The 22,508-nt window shown below is 41.1% G+C and overlaps 1 protein-coding gene across 2 annotated transcripts; it reads left to right on the top strand.

The window, feature by feature from the left end:
- Window positions 1–220: 220 nt before the first annotated feature.
- LOC145433870 (xanthine dehydrogenase/oxidase-like) lies at window positions 221–22,504 on the top strand. 2 transcript variants are annotated; one of them, XM_080311124.1, is made up of 29 exons: window positions 221–3,155; window positions 5,592–5,649; window positions 5,727–5,823; window positions 7,560–7,837; window positions 7,926–7,991; window positions 8,059–8,126; window positions 8,204–8,438; window positions 11,441–11,592; window positions 13,152–13,358; window positions 13,662–13,846; window positions 14,635–14,809; window positions 15,084–15,170; window positions 15,241–15,355; window positions 15,421–15,590; window positions 15,648–15,770; window positions 16,162–16,265; window positions 16,323–16,443; window positions 16,512–16,639; window positions 17,931–18,018; window positions 18,089–18,216; window positions 18,276–18,426; window positions 18,722–18,876; window positions 19,002–19,170; window positions 19,501–19,629; window positions 19,705–19,832; window positions 20,312–20,504; window positions 20,731–20,919; window positions 21,685–21,852; window positions 22,222–22,504. In XM_080311124.1, exons 1-29 carry the CDS (start codon window positions 3,111–3,113, stop codon window positions 22,276–22,278), a joined length of 3,969 nt encoding a protein of 1,322 aa, XP_080167250.1. In that variant the 5' UTR covers window positions 221–3,110; the 3' UTR covers window positions 22,279–22,504. The 2 variants fall into 2 exon arrangements, with proteins under 2 accessions (XP_080167250.1, XP_080167251.1); XM_080311125.1 differs by lacking the exon at window positions 221–3,155 and adding an exon at window positions 4,777–5,001.
- Window positions 22,505–22,508: the final 4 nt, after the last annotated feature.

Raw genomic sequence — 22,508 nt, 5'->3', positions numbered from 1 at the left:
GTGTTGCGGCTCGCACATGAAGCAGGTAAGCCCACCCATGATATAGCTGGTTTCGCAAACGCTTTTCATTGCGACGAATATATTGATTATCGTGTACACCGTGTCATTTATTTTACGTTTCCGGTAATATCGGCCTACACAATGTACGATCACCTTCGAAATTACTCATTTCTTTCTTTGAAACTTCCCATTAACATGCCGTTTACCAGCACTTTAGTCAACGGTATTCCATTCTACGTGGTGACATTGATTCAGGCTGTAGTTCGACTTTCCAGTACTGTTTTCGACTGTGTAGCTGGTGATCCCAAACTTTTCGCACGATTGTGAATCAATGGAAGACAGACAAACGCTAGTCGAAGGGTACAGGTCGACATACGGGCCTATGGCGTAGACCTAAGTACCCAAGTACACTGTACTTGTACAGCCCGTAGGCTATATATATTCATGAAAAGGAGATCAAATATCATCCAATAGTCGTTCTACGAGAAAAAGCAAAGATATGCTTGCTTCAGGGGTTGCGTGGCACGATGCCGCATACGTTAAAGCGAGGGCGAGGTGATAACGAGTATGAAAGAGCAAGATCAGGAAGTGAAAATATCTGAAATTTTTAAAGCTCAAATAACTTGCATTAACAGAATTGATTGTCGCGCAAAGAGTTTATAGATGTAATAGGGTCGGCAACCTTTTTTGCTCTACGGAACGGTTTCAAACTGATTTTTTTCGCCCACTTGTCTTTTAATATTCGCACGTTTTTAAATTATTCACGTAAAATCCCAATTCAATCCCTTTCGTAACAATTTTTCATTCCGTTATATAAACTTTTGAGCGTGTGCGATCCAATCTTCAATAACAGTAGCAATCGAAAAAAGCATTCCTTAATGAAATTGCGGCGCAGAAGTGATACTTGCGCATTGTCCAGAACTATAACTAGGGTTGCATTTAAAATAAACGGTGTTTTAAAACACTTTATATGAAACATGTTTTAAACAGTGTTTTAAACAAATATCTTTTTTTAAAACAACATTTTTTTTAGTTTTTAATTATGCTATAATCGTGAAAATACTTTTGAAAAATATGTAGTATGAGCCTACGGACGATTTGCACCCGATATAGTCGACGTATACAATGTGGGGTGTATGGAACCCTCGAAATCGTCGTAGGTTCAGCAGTTACAGCGTGTAGATATAGATCATTGGTACGGAATGGGTGTTCTGTGGATGTAAACAGTCGGCCACAAAAATGCTGCATAACGATGTAGTCTTGGTTAAAGATATTTTTGATCTGTTTATGACAGTGATCGGAAGCCTTTTTCGTCGAAATAGCCATATTGACCTATATTTTCATTTGTCAATGCAAATCCACTGTGAAGTCCCAATTAAAGATTCATGACGTCATGACTAAAAAAACAAAAACATGTTTTAAACAAGGGTCATGCTTTAAACATGTTTATTTTAGGTGTATTTTTGCTTTAAATGCAACCCTAACTATTACGCATCATAATCGTCGCATTACATTGAACAGGGATAGTGCTTGCGTCGCGGGCCATCCGATATTCACGTCACGGGCGTCAACGGCGGGCAAATAACTCTCGTTTTCACTGACAAAAATATAGGAGAAAAAGAGCAACGTCGCATTGTTCGGTGGATACACTCATCTGCATCTGCTTGAGATGGACGATATTCTAAGAAGTATCGGAGCCGGATATAGCTGGCACGGCCTAATATTGTCGATTGGTAATGCATTGATCGTCACTCTTCCACCATAATCACTTATAAGGTGTGGAAATTAAAGATGTACTGTTTATCGTGACATAGCCTAACGATAGGAATTGCGAGTCTGTGTCCAGATTAAGTGAATAATTGTTCAAATTAACGGGAGTTTTTTTACGTGCAATTGATACTATTGTTCCGTTACCGAGCATTTAGTCAGAATAAAGTGGTTGTCCGGGTTTATGTGGTGTCTGAAATAATCGGATCCGACTGTATTCGTAAATGATCTCCACATGGTTTGGCTAAATCAGAAAATATTCCGGCGTTTGTTTCATCGACATGTCTATTGCACCAGTGGCATTGCATATTCAATTACGGACACCATTTATCGAATTTTACATGCATCCTATAACCCAGTGATTCCCAAACTGTTTAATGTGGTACAATAGTGTGCCGCCACAGATCTTTTCAGAGGTATTAAATGAGGCGTATACAATATACAATACATACTAGCTTATGCGATTTGAAGTCGCTCCAACTGCTCATCAGCTGATGAATAAGCACATGTGACCTGACCACTACAATGGAACCGATCTCCGATGAGTTGAGTGATTGTCACGTCGTAATTGGGATTTTACGTAACGAAAATAGTCTTTAATTCGTTTCACGCTCCTGATGACTCAACTCATGAACAAACAAAAAAAGTACTTTGCAAAACATGAGCACATCTGCCTGGACTCCAACTTGCGTTGAAATATTACTTCTCAGGATTTGTTGCAAGCAATGAATCAAAAAGTCTTTTTGCAGAAGAACAGCTCATTGATTGGTTTACGAAACGCACCATCTTTTTAAAACGATATTTCTGTGAGCCGTGAACGCGGGTAGCCTGTGCTATATGTGTGGGTCACGGTCAGGTCATAAAGGAAGTACAATTTCGGCTCTCGAAAATCTGCACTTTCTCTCTCTCTCTCTCTCTCTCTCTCTACTGAACTTGAATCATTACAGTCAATAGCCCCGATTCGTAATGCTTATACTCATGCTTATACTCCTCATCATGTCACAATAAGAACACGTAATCAACGCCGCCGATTGAATGCTATAACTCCGTTACAGTAGTTACACCCACAACCCACTGTTTATCTCATCCGCGAATGTTAGCTAAGAGCGTATCTCAGTGGGCTGACGTCATAAAATGACGAACTCTTAAACCAACCTCCATGAATCTTAACTGAATATTCCAGTGTGCATTAGGCCAAGCTAACCAACGTCGTGACTGTATTCATCATAATTGCGGAAATGGGTACACCGGCACAGTACCTATGAAAGGCGGTTATGATCTATTTCTTTCAGACTTCCGTTGGTTAGACGTCCTTATATCAGTTGTTCATACTGCGAAGTACGATGGCGGCAAGGGCTCCTCTAACATTTTTTGTCAACGGAAGAAAGGTATGTTCAAAGAAATCTCACAATAAAATCGTATCGTTAGTCGTTGCCTTATTTCATCGAAGTCCCACCATGCTATACTCTGCATTAAGTAAGTTTTGTTGATGATAGCCAGGTGGATGGATGGATTGGATATATTTACTGACGAAAAGGTCAGGTCAGGCATTGTTGTTGTTGTTTATTAAACATAAATAATGGCGCTTATCGCCTGACGGCCTTTTGCGCCACGGCCAATAACATTGTACATGCCTCAGGCCAGGTATGAATAATAATCAAGAGTCTATTAGTACACAGACAGTACTTCCATATGCTCATCTGTCTAAGCATCACGTTAGCGAAGGTTTGAATAGGCCCATCGAGACAGTCGATACGTATAATATCACTTTTGATCGGTGAATCCAGTGTCCGAACTCATCTAACGAAATTTGAAGAAAGGGTAGGAACCAAAGGACAGCTATAATCGTATATTTGGAACGCAAGCGAGGTTTCGATATCACCGTATGCTTGTATTTTCGTGATAGAAATACTTCAATTCGTTTCACACGTCCGGTGCCGCATACTGCGCCTAACGTAGAGTAGCTATGCAGGTCTGATGGATCTCATGACAACAATGACGCAATGTCTTTATTTGAGACAAGGTCGAAGCATAGATATACCCGGTCATATGACCAGGGCGGTAAAACGAATCACAACTTCAAAGCTTCACTGCGCTTATGGTTCAGACTTAAGAGACAGCCATCGGCCTTCAGTTATAATTTTGACAACATATGTGACATCACAATAACAATGATCTTATGTAAAAAAAATGATGTTTGTTAAACGTTTATAACGCGAAACAATAGCTTCATATTGTTAATTTATTCGCTAAAAGCTTTTCGATTGACCCTCGTCAGTAGCGAAACGTCAGTGATAGGGTGAATCAAATTCGAAATGTAAGAACTATTTTGTCTGTATGACGTAATAATAACAAAAAACAAACAGCTAGTAGACGGGCAAGATACGGTAGTAACGGTACAAAACAAACGTTAACGAGTACATATTCTGTTATTAATAACCGAAAACACAACACATAACATTAATGAAATATTCCAAGAGTGTAGAGGCGTTCCTTCTGGCGACAGAGAATCGGCTTTCGTAGCTTTATGACCGTAGATTCCAGGACCTTTAAATGAAAAGGAGAACGGCCACGAGCAAGTATAGAAAAATTGACTGTCATTGTAATGATCAGCACATTCTGGATGGGATAAGAGATGCTGTCCAATAGCCGAATTACAAGCAGTAACTTGATCATAATCATAACTTGATTATAATCACGCATTGTGTTATTCTAATTTATCTATTATTATTTATCTATTCTTATTATTTATTATTATTATATTGTTATTCTAATTTATCTAATTTATTCTAATTTACCGTATCTTGCCCGTCTACTAGTTGTTTGTTTTTGTTATTATTACGTCATACGGACAAAACAGCTCTTACATTTCGAATTTGATTCACCCTATCACTGACGTTTCGCTACTGATGAGGGTCAATCGAAAAGCTTTTAGCGAATAAATTAACAATATGAAGTTATTGTTTCGCGTTATTCTGAAGTTCTGTACCACAAATCACTTGTTTAAATGTTTATATGCCATCCTATCCGCTATGAGATTGTTACATTGTTGTCATCACCCAACACCATTACTGGATATCCGTTCGTTTCATTGTTCGCAAGGTTTATAATGAAACCAAAGACTCTACTTATAAAAACATCACTATAGCTATCGTACATGCGTCATAAGCAGTACCTGTGTGTCCCTCAGAAATCAGTCTATTTATGCATCATGGCAATGGACGCATAGGACAAGTATGTAGGATCTTCTATACTATATTCATAACTAGCGTGTGACGTCTCTGTTGTTATCCGACACCAAAAGCTTTATCATCAATGTTTATTTACATTTATATGGTAACGGTGGGCCTACTGGACGTATGCTGTGTGCATGAGATGTAGGACATATACAATATATATGCATGCATCACAAGACAGAAGGTTTAGCTGACACACATACAGAATCTTTGTTATTCGTGTATTTGCGAGACAAAATTTATGCATATCTTGCGCGACATAGGTGAATCGTAAAATGAATCTCACCAATACCTGGATACATTTGTTGCGTGAATTTTAAATACCGGTTCCTAATACTACCAAAGTGGAGACGCTGTTCGAATTTGGACATGAAAGTATAGCTGGTTGTCAACGAATAAGGACGGTTTGCTTTTCCTGTGCAATATTTCAGAAGTTGTTACTTCTATTTCATATCTCCGACTAACTAATCAATGGGCTTTGCAAAATCTTGTTTGAAATAATTTCAGTTGTGCGTGTAGGTAACTTTCCAGACGATGGCAATTAAGCGCTGCATGCGTAAGACTGATATATTTTGCCTTGAATGACAGGTGACAGACGACAATGCCGACCCCGAGACAACTCTCCTGACCTATATTCGTAACAAACGTAAGAACAAGTAGGCCTACCTGATTTCTTATCGGTATTTCGCACCCTTTTCTATCATTTTGCGTTTGTACGAACAGTGCGACTGACTGGCAGCAAGCTTGGTTGTGGAGAAGGAGGATGCGGCGCTTGTACGGTAATGATCTCAAAATGGGACAGAACGACGCAATCTGTTAGGTAAGTCAAAAGGAAACGCAATGGCATTGAGCAACTCAACCTGCAATAATGTTAAAAGCGTATAGGAATGTTTATAATATCAATCCATTAATTTCGGTGTAGGATCTTTTGTGGTAGCAACTCGAATGAAGTTCTGTTAAAAATAGCGTATTGAAGAATTATCGGTCTGAAGGGGATTGATTTTATAGTAATTCCTAGGGATAGTGTGAACCTCTGAAAGGTTCAGGTTCGTGTGAACGCGAACCTATTTGAAAGGTTCTGTGTGAACGCGAACGTGAACCTCATGACGTCACGTGGCGTCATATTGCTCATTCCAACCCTACATTTCTCTGAACTGATAGCCTACATTGATGTACGGGTACACGATGCCTAGCGTCGACGACTCGATTCACATAATGCCACTATACTGAAGTACATATTGACGTTCTAAACGTCGCCAACTGTATCAACTGGGGCAATCATATGATATAATAATCTCATCAAATCAATATCTTCCTTCGTTTTGCCTACAATTTTGATAAGGACTTGCAAGGGAATATAACCTTACGCATTAACGGTCTAGGCCAGACCGGACAATGTATTCGGCGTCTGAGTATTGCGATGTTGATGTTGATGTAGATATTGAGCAGAGTGTAAAACGGGTTTCTTTACCTGCTACCGATATTACCCTATAACAAGTTATACAGCAGTAGCCAACACCCCAATCGCACGGATTTTGTTTTTATGATACAATAAGCATATGAAGTCAAGATTGACCCCGAACACATGTTAGATTTTGCACATCATACAACGAAATCAATTCCATTGATTGGTTGAATTAGGGTTACCATACGTCCTCTTTTAAGAGGATTTGTCCCCTTTTTTGACTTTTTTGAAAGTGTCCTCGGAGGACGCCTAAATGTCCTCTTTTTTGAGATTTTGTCTTCTGTTTAGAGATTTTTGGTTAAATATAGGGCAAAATTCGACTGAGATAGAGTAATTCAGCACTGAAGTAACGCTCCGGCGGGTAGGTGAAGCTGAGCCGGAAAGTTGGCCTTTTTTTAGTCACTCGGCCACGAAGTGTAAAACCTTTACCATTTTTTCAGGATTTTCTTCCGGTATTGCAAGTCTGAAAATTTTGTAAAAGTGTCCTCTTTTCAGATTTCCAAAATATGGTAACCCTAGGTTGAATCAGCCTCCTGCGTTCACCACATGTAGTGTATTGCGCTCTTGTTGTGTGATTGCGGGTCAAGCTCAGAGCAGAGAGTCGCTAAATATTCACAAACGGAAAGCTGAATATTTCGAGCAAACTTTTGTAACAGAGCAAGTAAAATTTTCGAGATTGTCAAGGTGCATGCTCGATTGCTCGTTTAGTGTTGATTTTTTATGCTGCCAGCACCATGTAAAGAGTGGCCCGCAGTTAAAATGCTATAAATTTCAATCAAAGATGTTGCAATGAAGTGAAAATTGTAATATATGAAAAAGGTTTACAGTCCAGAACCTTCCAAGTTTTGTTTGTGAACGTGAACCTCAAAATTTCTGAGGTCCACACACAGAACGCGAACGTGAACCTGACGTTCACCTTCACACCATCCCTAGTAATTCTCCTTCAAGCTACTCAGACTTCAAGACTTCAGTTACCACTTTGTATGATCGGATACGATGGTGCATGTTTTAATACCGGCCGGTTATGTTGAAGTCGATAAAACAGGCGTTTCGGATTACACAGTTGGATATAATTGCTCCATTTCTTCCAGGCATTTTGCCGTAAACGCATGCCTTGCCCCTGTCACCTCTGCCCATATGTGCGCGGTGACAACCGTGGAAGGCATCGGCAACACCAAAACCAAGTTGCATCAAGTACAGGAGCGTTTGGCTGCTTATCACGGATCGCAGTGCGGATTCTGCACGCCTGGATTCGTAATGTCCATGTACGCGCTTCTTCGCAACAACAAATGTCCGTCTTTCAAAGAAGTGGAAACATGCCTTCAAGGAAATCTGTGCCGCTGTACTGGATATAGGTCGATCATATCCGGTACGACAATTAATTTTCAAAGAGTGATCACCTCGTTAACTCTCTAACTAATATATCAACGGACATTAATCCGACCTATTTGTTAAAGCCTTCGAAACCTTCACCTGCGACAAGGGGGATCAGTGTTGCAAAAAGCAGAATGGCAGTCGTGATGGTGAGAAACCAAACCTGCAGCTGCAGTTCGTATTAAGTTAGAAATAATCAATCGACCTTCCATTCAGTCAAATCGGCAACAGCATGGAATCCATACGAGCCCACCCAAGAACCGATATTTCCACCCGAGCTCAAGGTATTGCTGCACAGAAGTCATTTATTGCGCGTTGTCAAGTTTGCGATGACCGATGCACCGTATGCGCGTTATTTCAGTTGGAGTGCCAAAAAGCCCCTGAGTCTTTAACTTTCGTCGGGGAGAACGTGGCCTGGCACGAACCAGCAGACCTGAAGGAACTGTTGGATTTGAAGTCGCGCTTTCCGGAGTCGAAAATAGTTGTGGGCAATACGGAAGTCGGAGTCGAAATGAACGTAAAAGGTTATTGCTATGGGAACCTGATATATCCGGTAAATGTAACGGAACTATGGGAGATTGAAGAAAGAGCTACAGGTAGCGTATGCCTCTTTGAATGCAAGATTGTATCGATCTATGTTTCAACGTCAATGCAAGTTACGACGCTGCTTTATCCGTCTTGTCACTTATGTAGGCCTACCCTCCTTCTGTGGCTTCCAATGTGAGTTTTCATTGACCGAGCTGCAAAGGGCTGTCAGGCCATATGCACTAAATTTTTTTGTTAATTATACAAAAACTACTGTAATAAAAGTAAACGCGGAATTCGCCGTATTACAGATATATTTTCGATTTCATCTGCGAAACGTATTTTCTCCATCCATTAGTGTCCAATACCGTAACGCAAGGGTCGGCAACCTACGGCCCGCGGGCCGGATCCGGCCCGCCAAGCGAAATCGTCCGGCCCGCGACATAATAATTAGTTATCACAAGAATACGGCCAGCCGTTTCATAATGAGTTTCAATCTGCAGTGCAGCACTGCATGAAAAAAATGCGGCATTGCTACGATATAATAGTAGCCTATATCGTATTAGTCTATTTTTACGCCATAAAACGAAGGTGGTTGAAGTAGGAGAGGAAGATAGACTAGACTGGATCAGTACTTATCAATCGGGTGTATCTCGCAACCGAAGGTGTTCCATACTTTTTAAAGGGTTTACCACTCTAATGGGGTGTGACGATAAAGGTGTCCTTCCTTTGCTTCAAAAACGCTTGGAACATCTCAGACGCAATGACAGAATCTGAAACTGTTCAATTATAGATAACTAGCCTCCGTATGTTAGTTAGCCTATCTATAGTTTAATTCTCCAGAAGGCATTGTGTGAATAGTGTTTTGGCCACAATGGTGAAAACTGTTAATATGATTTTTGTCTCATTATCTGAATCAGTTACGCCAGATATTACTAGAAGCGGAGAATCAATATGGCGATATCATGTAGGCCTATATCTGTCATGTTCGCGCATTAAGTCGAGCAGCTATGCTTACACGAGTGTATGAACTGAGAAATGAAATAGCAACTTTCCTCGAAAATAAAAATATCGCTGACTCATAATCTTGTAATCGAAAATGGGTATCTCATCTTCCTTTCCTGGTACATTTAACGTCACATCTGAACAAATTGAATTTGCAACTTCAGGGGGAAAACAACTAAATACATGAGATGTTGAGGCGCATTCAAAACAAATCTGTGACTCTGGAAATGTCAAGAGTACTAAGAAAATTATGCTCACTTTCCTATACTGGAGGAGAGAAAACCTAGTACCAACACTACATTTGTAACTGTGATACGAAATTTAACTACTGAATATTCACCCGCTTTTCCGACATTCCTTCTCTACAAAATGAATTCTGACTATTCAGTACTCCGTTTAATGTGGAACCATTGCCCGAAAATTTCAAATGGGCTTTTCTGAAATGCGATGCAGTTGAATTGAATGACAAATTTCATACAAAGAGCATATGCTGCATGACTTTGACAAAGAGTACGTTCTTGAAATTGGTCTTTATCCCAGCTTGACCAACAATGCAAAAGAAATTGCATCGATTTTTGGAAGCACGTACGCATGTGAACAATAGTTTTGAACAATGAAATTCACGAAGAGCAAGCTACGATCACGTATTTCGGACGTCCATTTTGAATAGGGTCTGATTTTTGTTTCGTCTGACTTGTTACCAGAAGTTGAAAACCTTTCACAAAGCAAGCTACGTCAATTGTCACATTTATTCTGTGTTGTGGAAGTGTAAATACATGTGTCTGATTAGTATGATTGAGATTGCAGCAATGTAGGATAATATACCGAAGTGAGCGTAAAATATAGTACTAAGAAAAATTCCGGCCCGCCAAAAAGTTGCACACCCGAAATTTGGCCCGCGACTAGTAAAAGGTTGCCGACCCCTGCGCGTAACGGTTCGGATGTTTTAGCTGTGTAATGAAGCTGTTTAGGTAATAAGTAGGGCAAGTTTTTGTTGCACTAAAATGGTGAGAAAGTTGCACTTAATTTTAACAGAAGTTGCAGTTAAAAGTTGCATTTATGCATAAGTTGCGAATTACCAACGGCCAATCAACACTGCACTATACAAACAAGCGTCCTAACTGGCAACTAGCACTCTAGCCCCATTCAGTCAGTCTCCGAGGCATTATTGCGCATCAATCTCTCTTCATTTTCACTCATGCACGAGAAAGAAAAAGGAGAACGGAGATGGTAACATTCCCCATACTATACTATTACCGCGCCCCTAGAAGCGGACTGGTAAATCTTAATTAGGCCCAGGTTCAAAGTTCAAAATACTACTTGAAGTGAAAATGAGTAGCGGGTAGCACAAAAAACCTCCGTCGGACCGCAGGTTGACCTCGCGAACGACCAGGCACAACCTCTTTTCATTAGTGCGATCTTTGGTTAGAAGCGAAGTCATACATCCATTTCTAACTAGGTTCGGGAGCTGTCGTGCTGAGCTGGGGTTGTTTAACTTCGAGCTTGCAAGACGACTGCTGCATCATAGATAACATTGAGTTGCAGCTAATCCATCACACAGCTCTTTGTTATGCAAATCAAAGAGAATAGAATAATACTGGAACTTGTTTTATAGCCTGTCTTTTAAATCACTCCTTTACATTTTGCGCAATACTTGATAACATTTGCAGTAAAAGTTGCATGAAATATATAAAAAAGCTGCGATATAAAATTTTGAGAAACAGCTTATAACACCAGCAAACTACATAAATTCTGAGTATTTAAGAAACTGCCGAAAGCTGTAAAAAGTAGCAAACACTTTCCCTAGTAATAAGGTGATTAAACTATGCGCCTTGCGGATAAGAATAAATAGTTCCGATTCACGATTGTTGCACCATCAGCAGATACGCATAATGTTATTATTTCTTATTACTATTAATATAGTGAATTTAGCGTGGCGCGTGGCGCCGTTCGAGTCATGTGATGCCGTCCTCACGTAGTGTATGACCACGTCGATTAGGATAGTATACACATCTCTACAAATATATACTGCAGTTATATCACCATGTAATATATTTGTGTTATTCAGGTGTACGAATCGGCGCGTCGTGTAATTTGGCGCATGTCGAATATTTTCTTCGCAAGGTCTGTACTGAGAAGTCGAAAGCCGAGGGACAAGTCTTCAACGCGTTTTTAAATATGCTCCAGCTGTTTGCCGGATCCCAAATCAGGAATGTAGCTGTAAGTCACTTCGTTATCAACCAATCGATGCATCATTGTTCCGTGTTACGCAATTACACCGTCGATTTATCTTAAACCAGTGGTTCCCAACGTGGGTGATTTTGAGAAAAACGGGGGCGAATATGTTATAACGTCCAGTACTTAATTACCACGATAAAAATGCACGTAAAGACGGCTTATTCTCAAAATGACGCGAAAAGCTGGTCAACTCAACAGAAAGTAGACGCGGAAACCGGTTTTCCGAGCACCTACCACATCGAAAAAATGACCTTTTTGGTAAATTCACCAGCGACCTCAGTTAGGTGAATCAATTTCCCGATTATATGTCCTTTTTTTCGGATACTTAAATATGAAGGTGAAAATTCGTGTGGAAGTTGATAAGGGCGCGATGAGTCGGAAAAGGTTGGGAACCACTATTTTAAACCCTTGGTTGGCACGCGTTCAAAATAACGACTATCATAATTGAGAGGCATTCAGAATACCGAGTGTCATGATAGCCAGACACTCTAAATATGTTTATTTACATATATCCCAACCCTACCGACAAAATGACTTGACACGAGTCACGTTTTTACAATATCCGGACTCGCCTTATGAGAAATATGGAATGACTATCAGTTTCGGAAGTCTGTCGTTGAATTTGAATCCACACTGAACATCTCCATGCAATTTTGGAGATACGGGTACAATGGTACATACAGATCAGGGTTGCATCGAGTCATGACTGATTCATTTTTTATCATGACAAATGATTCGACTCGACTTTGGTCACCTTTCAGATTGTCTCGACATGTACTTCAGTCATTGTTTATGGCACTGCCAAGTCACACAACTGGTACGTTCGAATGATTCGATTATAGTCCTATGACCTATATTATGCTGGCCTCTATCTTTCCTCATACTGATTTAGAGATGCTATAATCTCACCATTGTTGCATAACAATCTGAGTTTCCGGGATACTAACGAACACCATCAGCAGCTGAGCAATTTAGCTCATGCACTCGTGGCCACGAATCCGATGAACTCGATATATACTGCACATCGACCCTGCGACATCTTCCTATCTGTTCATTACATCGAATTGCGTCTGTATATCAATTTGTAGATTGTCTGTCTTGAGATGGTGAACACAATAATCGCCGATTGTAAAGTGTTAAGTGTAAAGTGGCCATGTGAAAAGTGTAGAGTGTAAAGTGACCCTGTGTCAGTGCGAAACTGCGACGCAATGTGCTTCATAGTTTTCAATTTAAATTAGAGTCTCCGGAATAATCAATGTAATTTGGTCTGATTTGGTTTGATGTTCGATTACCAATTCGTAATGAGCAATGGAAAGAAGGTCATAACTTGAAAAGCTCTGTTCATTGGTAATGCATTTCATAGTTTCACGGTTATGCATTTTCAGTCGATCCCGACGTTTTGATTTCAAAATGAGGGAAATATTTTAGTGAGGTGGGCCTTGTTGCCTTATTATAAAGTTTCTGGCTAACTAAGATACCGGTGGAATGCTGATTAGGCCAGTTCATAGCCCAATACGCATAGCACATCCTCTTTTTGGCAGTGCTTGGGTGGAAATATCATGACCGGCAGTCCAATCTCGGACTTGAATCCCATACTTATGACATGCGGAGCAAAACTGGTCTTCGAATCAACAAAAGGCGGACGGCGAGAAGTTATCATGGATGACAGCTTTTTCACCGGATACAGAAGAACAAACACGACGCCTGACGAAGTGTTGATCAGCATCGACATTCCCTTTCTCTCAGAGGTGAGAATAATGCCCGAAGATCGAGGAAGAGTCGAGCCTCGACAATGTCTTTACCTCAAGTTTGACATTAATTCCGCTTTTAGACTTCACCCCACCTTTAAAACTGCCAGTATTTGTAATCATGTCCATTTGCAGATATTTACTGGAGCATATCCTATTTCTAACTTTGTTTCTATATTGCTCTGAGGAACCGCAGTGTTTGCTACTACACTGGTGGACGGGTCATATAATTATAATTCTACGAAATCACGACCGCGCTAAGATGATCAAAAATGCATACACGCTATGGTAATGTCGATTCAGAATGATGTCATGGAAGCATACAAGCAATCCAAACGAAAAGATGACGATATCGCGATCGTGAATGCCGCGATGGCCGTCACTTTCGAACCTAACACGAGCACCGTCAGTAAACTGTCGATGGCTTTCGGAGGAATGGCAGCAGTCACCAAAATGGCGACGAAAACAATGCAAAGAGCCGTCGGCAGGTGATGTGAATGAAGTGATACGTAGCGGCAACCTATACTTGACAATTCAAATTAAACGTACCTACTTCATTAGTGACTACATATTATACGCCGGAGCTTCTTAACCTTTATTAACCTGCGGGACAGTTATGCTAATCAGAAAGCCTTCGCGGAACCGCAAATATTCGCGGAGTCCGTGATCCAAAATATACCACAATACACATCAACTACACATCTAATGAACAAAACCATTAAAATATAATTTCTACACGAAACAAAAACGTTATGATGAATATGTATCGCAAATCAGTGTTACTTCTGCTGTTCCGTTTCGGATACCAGTTCAGAAATGCGAGGCTACAATATAGTTCATTTTCACAAAATTTCAACTTCTTTCAAAATCCATTTAAAAACTAGACCGATTCGAAAGTATGTGCAAAGGGAAGAATAACATCATGTCTTGACTTTGTTAGAGAAGGGAGGATCTAATATATACATAAGCCCATTGATATATAGAATAAGCACTTCAAGAGGACGGGGCATCGATTTTGAAACCCAAACCCCTGCGTACGCCACTATCCTAACTACCTGCAACCAATGATTGCCAGGACGCGCGTATCATATTCATAACAAGTCATACGTATGAGTTGAGTATGTGTCTACTCCTCCAGAGAACTCCTGAGACTATACAGCTCAGGGAGCCTCTGGTGTTCCTTGGAACACCAGGTAAGAACCACTGTTATACGCTATTCCTTGTTACCGTATACAAATTAAGAGCATCCAACACGGAGCCGTATCTCAATATACAGGCGTTGGGATAACGCATTACTCGAAGATACTTGCCAGTGGCTCAGCGAAGAAATGCAGTTATCTCTCGATGCACCCGGTGGTATGGCGGAATACAGACGCGCTTTGGTGACGAGCTTCTTCTTCAAGTTCTATCACCGTACATTTGCGTCCCTCGTCGAAAGAAATGTACTTGAGGTCAGCACGAATATAGCATATTTATGAACGAAGGGCCTGAATGTGAATTTTGAATCACCATCATTCTTTTCTCACATTTATAAGGTTGATTATGAGAAGGTCATCTTGGCTATAAATGCACGGATCAACAGAGAGTCTTAATATATGAATAATCCCTGGTTAAAATCGCATTTGATTTATTTTGGATTTTGCACCGCTATATTGCAATCGAAGATTAAATTGTGGATTTATGATACCGATTACATTTAACTTGTAAACCACCATTTCGTTTCAGGAAAACAACGTAAAACTCAGCAGACAGATCTTTCAACATATTTCAGCGGAAGATCAACCGTTTGAAAGCGAACAAACCTGGGAAAATGTTAGTAGCGTATCAGTTCAACAAGGGACGTTCCATTTCCCGACATTTATTTTGATTTTTACACGTTTAGGTGCTGTCAGACCAGCATCCTGACGATATGGTGGGACGTCCCATGCCACACGTTTCTAGTTTGAAACAAGTCACTGGAGAAGCGCAGTACTTGGATGACATACCGCCATTCCGAGGCATGCATATAGCGCGGTGTTTAATAAATATGGATACAGCTCGTAACACTGATCGTTTCTTTCAGACGAACTGAACATGGTGTTGGTGTACAGCACTAGAGCCCATGCGAAAATATTATCAGTAGACACAACCGCCGCCTTGCAGTCGCCTGGAGTTGTTGACTATGTTGATGTTGGAGATGTCATGGGAAAAAATATTACACATTTTGACGAAGACGTGTTCGCGGATGGCGAAGTATAACTTTGGCAGCCAAGCCTAGCGGTCACGTGTAACATTGAAATGTCATCGTAGGTAACATGTTTTGGCCACGTGATTGGAAGCATTTTAGCAGACACCCATGAGCACGCAATGAAAGCGGCAAGGCTCGTGAAGATAGAATACGAAGATTTGCAACCGAAGATTATTACGATAGAGGTTCGTAGCACGGGCGTAGGCGCCATGTGTATAATATTTACGCTCTCCTATACTTAAGAAGCCATAATTTTTTCGTATTCGATAAGCCACAAGGACAAGATTCGTGAATTAATAAGCAATCTTGGTAGCTTTCTCGCCATCAACGCCCACCTACAAATTAATAACTTTATTCGTTACATGAGCTTCCGCAGCGCAGCTACTTCATCATGTGCTAAAGCTTTAATTTAGAATTGGCTGTTAAATAGAGTGCGAAAGCTACCAAGATCCTAATTTTATCTACATCTTCTGCAATCGGCCCAACGAAGTAATCTTCATATAAGTTAGTAACATGGTCCGTGAGGACAATATGGAATATCGCGTGGATTGTGGGTGACTTTCTTATGCAATATAGGATGCCATCGAACATGAATCGTACTACGAAATTATGAAATTGGCCAAGGGTAACCTTCGCGAAGGGTTCAAAGATTGCGATCATGTGCTAGAAGGAGAAGTCAGGTAAACTTTTTTTCTTTCAATATCTCGCCGTTGATGGTGATCGGAAACCTGTTCCAGGGTTGGAGGGCAGGAACATTTCTATTTGGAGACTCACGGCTGCATCGCGATTCCGAGAAACGGAGAGAACGAAATGGAGATATGGTGCTCATCTCAGGATCCTACGGCACTCCAAAATATGGTATCCGCGAATGAAAAATTGTCGCAGTACTGGAAATAGGCTTTAATCCAGAGTTATCTCTTTTACAGACAGCCGCGTGTCTTGGCGTCTCAAGGAACAAAGTTATGGCGAGGGTTAAGAGAATCGGGGGAGGATTCGGGGGGAAAGAAACCAGGTTCTGCAAAGTATCCAGCCCAGCCGCGGTGGCGGCCAAAAAGTAAGTGAATAATTCTATAGTTATGATGATGAGGGGTATATAGTTTCATGGTCGCGGTAAACTATACGGTTTACACTGTTATACAAATTTGGATGAAGAAACGACATTCACGAAAGAAGCACACGCAATGACTCCATAACTTCTGCGCCAACGCGTCACGTCGTACCTTTATGATTTCGAAATGGGAAACAACAGCAGCGTTTTTCAATTTAACATTTTAAGCCCACTCGTCCTTAGACTCGAGTGCACTATTTTGATACAGATATGATCCTGTCCGGATGTAGATCATAAGATTAGTGTGTGTTAGCAGTAGGGATGGTGTGAACGTGAGGTTCACGTTCGCGTTCTGTGCGTGAACCTCGAAAATTTAGAGGTTCACGTTCACAAACGAACCTTGGAAGGTTCTGCACTGTGAACCTTTTTAATATATAACATTTTTTGCCTCATTATAACATCTTTGGTTGAAATTTATTGTATTTCAACTGCAGCCACTCTATGCATGGCGCTAGCAGCATAAAAAAATCAACACTAAACGAACATGCACCTGACAATCTCAGCGAATGATGCTGATTCAACCAATCAATGAAATTGTTATCGTTGTCATATTTTAAAAAATCTAGCAGGCATACGGGGCCACGGTCAATATTGACTTCATATGTTTATTGTATCATAAAAACCAAATCCGTGCAATTGGGGAGTTGGCTACTGCTGTATAACTCGTTAATGGGGTAATATCGGTAGCAAGTGCAGAAACCCGTTTTACACTCTGATGCTCAATATCAACGTAGCAATACTCAGACTCCGAATGCATTGTTCGGTCTTGGATAGACCAGGCGTAAGCTTATATCCCCTTGCAAGTCCTCGTCGAAATTTTTAACAAAGCGACAGAAGATACTGATTTTATGGGATTATTATATCATTTCATAGCCCCAGCTGATACATTTGGCGAAGTTTAAAAGGTCAGCATTGTGGCATTATGTGGCCCGAGTCGCCGCTAGGCATCGTGCACATTAATACAGGCTATCACTTCTCTGAAATGTAGGGTTGGACTTAGCAATATGACGTCACATGACGCCATGAGGTTCACGTTCGCGTTCACACAGAACCTTTCAAAAATGTTCGCGTTCACACGAACCTGAACGTTTCAGAGGTTCACACCATCCCTAGTACCACCCTTTATATTCGATACAACCATGATGACGAAGTTCGAAAATCCGTGGTAGTCAAGTCTAATTAACGTGTATTGATTGAAATACATACATTTACTCAAGACTATCACCCATTTGCTTAGACACGGCAAGCCAGTCCGATGTGTCCTGACACGACAGCACGACATGCAAATAACGGGCGGAAGGCATCCTTTCCTGGCGCGGTACAAGGTAGTTCCCAATCACACAATTCCTAAACTTATGTCATTCCGTGCTGGTGATAAAATAACTACATTTTTAGATCGGCTGCAGAGACGATGGGCGGATTCTAGCTTTGGATATCCAATATTATTGCAACGGCGGAAACACCAGCGATTTGTCGAGCCCAGTGATGGAGAAAGCGGTGCGCCAGGCGGATAACAGTTTCGAGTATGCTTCTCCAAACGTTGCATATTAGCAACCTGTACTACCCGTCAGTTTTCACGCAGAATACCTCATATGGAAGTCACCGGTTACGTTTGCCAGACGCATATCGCTTCAAACACGGCTTTTCGTGGATTCGGATCCCCGCAATCCAATGTTATCGTCGAGGATTGGATCACTCGGGTGGCTTATCACCTGAACATAGCTCCTGAAAAGGTGAGGGACTAGCATTGAAATACAAGTAAGTGTCGGGCGGATACGCGGGTCTCATGTAATGAATCTTTACGATTCCGAAGAGCCGTTAGACCTACGTTTTGCACCAACATCTCGCATATAGCGCACCTACAGTTTAAGTTATCGGCCCTCAACCAATATAAATTTGAGTAGGCGTGGGATTCAAACACTGACACAGTGATCAAGTTCGATCCAAGATCAGATTGACTTGGTTGATGCTTGATAGTTATGTATTTCGACATTTAAACGTTACAGCGAGTTGCTAACTAATCCGCAGGTGCGGTCTGTAAACATGCTTAAAGATGGCGACATCGTTATCTATGGGTGTCCAATGGAAGGATTGAAACTACGCGAGTGCTGGGGCGAATGTTATCGGAAAAGCTTATTCGACATGCACAGGGAGCAAGTTGATGAGTTCAACAAAGCGAACAGGTGTGGATAAACTGAATGACATGTAGGATTGACATGCGTTGAACTGAGGTTTTTTCAAATTCACCGATCGGTGTTTACCCGCTTGAATAACCATTTTTGTGACTCGGATATTAACACTAATACAGATGGAAGAAGCGTGGGATATCATGCGTGTCGTCTAAATTTACCGTTGCCTTCGGTTTGAAATTTTTGAACCAAGGCGGTGCCCTGGTGCTTGTCTATGCCGACGGATCGGTGCTACTATCACATGGAGGCACGGAGATGGGACAAGGTCTTCACACCAAAACCATTCAGGTGATTTATAAACGATCCGTATTGTTTAAGTTGATATTGCTGATTTACTGCATATTAATGCGGCGGATCTTTGGGAGATTGGAATGCTCTGATACTTTCATTGAAATTTGAGGTTAATCACGGAAAATCGCATGTTGTTCACGAGACTAGAGCTGGATAATGTCAAAGAATATTCAAAGCGCAAAAGGGTTCTTTTGACCTACGTCAATTTCCCTGCATCTCTGTAGCACGTCATGTGTTCGATGTGAGGACAATGTCGGTTAATTTGTGACTAACTCGAGGTTCAAATCTTCACGGTGATTGAAACTCAGCATGAACTTTGTTGTTCAGATTGCCAGTAAAGTCCTTGGAATTTCGACCGACTTGATTCACGTAGCGGAAACGTCCACGGCGTCTGTTCCAAATGCATCAGCAACTGCTGCGAGTGTCGGGAGTGATTTGAATGGCATGGCAGTGAAGGTATATATACTTATATATGTTTGATGGCGCAAATCATTTATGTGTGCGGATATGTAAATTATGTGGTACTTTTAGATAGCATGCGAAAAGATTGTTAAGCGATTAAAACCATTGAAACAAGAGAATCCTGACCTTGTGTGGACATCATTGGTGGATAAGGCATACAAGGAAAGAATAAGCCTTGCTGCAACTGGCTTCTACAGGTAAATGTGTATTTTCTTCTACTCCTCACCCTCACAGTATATCTGCTTTCATCCAAATCAGTAATATGTTCGTCATTTACATACCAGACCAATTGAAATCCGTATTAACTCGGATTGCATTAGTTCTGTATTTTTGCCTTACTCTTGCGGTACAATAGTTAGGGGTCAATTGTATTTGGAGGTGTTGGGTACATACGAAACTTGATCGTAGGTTTTTCCACTTCTTATATAATTCAGCCCCTTCACACTGTGTTCAGCCGAAATTCAGTGCATGTAATTCTTGACCGACTCTCTTCCGCTACCCGGATAGAACCAGGCCACTAACTTGGCAAAAAAGCTAATGGTCATGTATTGGGTGTTACCTTATATTTACTCAGAATAATCAACATTATTTCCATGGTAAGGTACAAAGAAACACTGTAGAATATACTCACAGTGTCGCGATAGGCCAATCCGATTTAAACCTTCTTTACAACCAGGGTACCCAACCTCGTTAACGAATGGGATCGCAAAACCGGCACATCCATCGGCGAATGGAGCAGCTACCAAGCGAGCGGAGCGGCGACAAGTATGGTGGAGATCGATGTATTAACAGGACACCATGCAATTTTGAGGACCGACATAGTAGTCGATCTTGGTAGAAGTCTCAATCCAGCAATCGATATCGGACAGGTGGTCTATATTTCACACGAGCATTTATATGATGCAATTACAATAAGGAACCGTGATGCTGACTATGAATTGTCGAAATATTTTGTTATTTGAGAAGTGTGTCGCCAAAAGATTTTTTATTGAGAAAATATGGTATTTGCTTTTTCCGACTTACACTAATCATTATATGTATCGTTTCCAATATGATCTGTTTCGCTGGGTTCATTCACCATTCAAAAATTGTTAGGTCGAAGGAGCATTCACTCAAGGTTACGGAATGATGACTATGGAAGAGCCGTTACACTCATCGTCCGGACAGCTATGGACCGTGGGACCGGGATCTTACAAAATACCCGGGTTGAGTGACACACCGCGACAATTCAACATACATTTCCTGCGTAACTCACCAAACGATAAGGCCGTTTACTCGTCCCGCGTAAGCTAAATGCATGTCTCATGAACGGTCGTGTACCAGAATGTATTCAGTGCCACTGACAATGCGGCTCGATATTAATTGTTTTCAAGTTATTTCGCGGAAATTGTAGTCAAAACATTTAATGCATCTACCGAATTACAGCGGTAATCTTTTACCCAAAGTACATGGAGTTGACTATTAGAATGTGTCTTAAATTGGAATTAGTGAAGAGTGCATGGCGTCATGATTACCCATTGTGATTTGCGTGGGCATATGTATACCCTGCATTCGCGGCGAGGAGCCTCGACACCAGTGTTTTTTTAACGTTTATAGCCAATGTGACACTGCTGTTCCCTTTCGGAGATCAGTTCCAGAATGCGAGGCTTCAACTCGAAAGTACCATCTTATTGTTTGTGCGAAACACAATAGCGAGATATACCAATTGGCTAATTCCAAATGAACTATAATAGATATGGGAGATTGAATCGGCATTTCAAAATTACGTGGTCTCAATTTCGAACTCCTTGCACACCCCACACACGACCCCTGAGCGCTAGACAAACTTGAACGCACCGCAGTCATACTACAGAACTGATACCTGAGTCCTAGACAATTTTGAACATACCCTAGACTCAAATACATACTAACCCAGTGGTGAGATCAAGACACATGTTTGAACCTGAACCTATCGACGTGAGACTCAGTTGCAACTGCACCAATATAGTTTCAAATGATACAAATCAGGGTCATGAAATCAGAATCGATCTAATTGGACAATACTTTCAGGCTGTTGGAGAGCCTCCACTACTACTTGGAACCGCCGTGCTTTGCGCGATTAAAGATGGAATCAAAAGCGCCCGATTGGACGCCGGTGTGACCGGACCATTCCGACTGGACAGTCCCGCGACCGCGGAACGTATTCGAGTTGCGTGCCAAGATAAATTCACGAACTTGGTAAGCATTATTGTTATGCAGATTGGACACGGATGACATGATCCCACTGATTAATTTAATCCCTTGGCTTACACATTCGGTGCTACACAACCGTGTCTCTGCTCCGCAATGATGAGATGACAGGAGTGAGGTACACAACTCCAAATGAAAACTGATAAAAACCGTTACTTTCCCTTTTTGTCACGACAGGATGCTGTTTGGGTCTTACTAATTTCAATGTTCCGTTTACTTTATTGACATTTCCGACTGTTGGCTATAGCGTAAGGCCCCTTTCTGTGAACAATACCAACAATGTGAATGTGGTTAAGTGAGAATGATTGCGTATAGTTTTAATTAAAAACTAAGCATATCGGATCACAATTTTTTCAGGCCACAATAAAGCAGAAACTCGATGACGGAAAAACGCCCTGGTCGGTGCGCACTTGATTCGAAACTGCCTAGAGTTGCATCAAATACAACGATGTGAAGTTCGAAAATGAGCGGATGTATCGATGTTATTCCACTCAGTATCACCGCGCCTTTCATGGAAATACCTGAATATCAGTCTTATGTCCTCAGAAACTTGTCCTGTCAACTCCGCTAACGCTTATGTTGTGGTGACCGTACTTGCTAGCATTGTCATTGTTGCCAAATATATCATTTATGTATAATAGCAA

The sequence above is a fragment of the Botryllus schlosseri genome, chromosome 2 (genome assembly GCF_051294905.1).
Source record: "Botryllus schlosseri isolate E-star chromosome 2, Bs_hap1, whole genome shotgun sequence".
Taxonomy (NCBI): Eukaryota; Metazoa; Chordata; class Ascidiacea; order Stolidobranchia; family Styelidae; genus Botryllus; species Botryllus schlosseri.
Note: the sequence above shows the minus strand (reverse complement) of the source record. Positions and strands in the feature narration are given on the sequence as shown.

Coding starts and splice junctions, on each gene's coding strand:
- LOC145433870 (XM_080311124.1), top strand. CDS start 3,111: ATGGCGGCAAGGGCTCCTCTAACATTTTTTGTCAACGGAAGAAAG. Junction 8,127..8,203: donor TATTTCCACCCGAGCTCAAG/GTATTGCTGCAC, acceptor GCGTTATTTCAG/TTGGAGTGCCAAAAAGCCCC. Junction 8,439..11,440: donor GATTGAAGAAAGAGCTACAG/GTAGCGTATGCC, acceptor TGTGTTATTCAG/GTGTACGAATCGGCGCGTCG.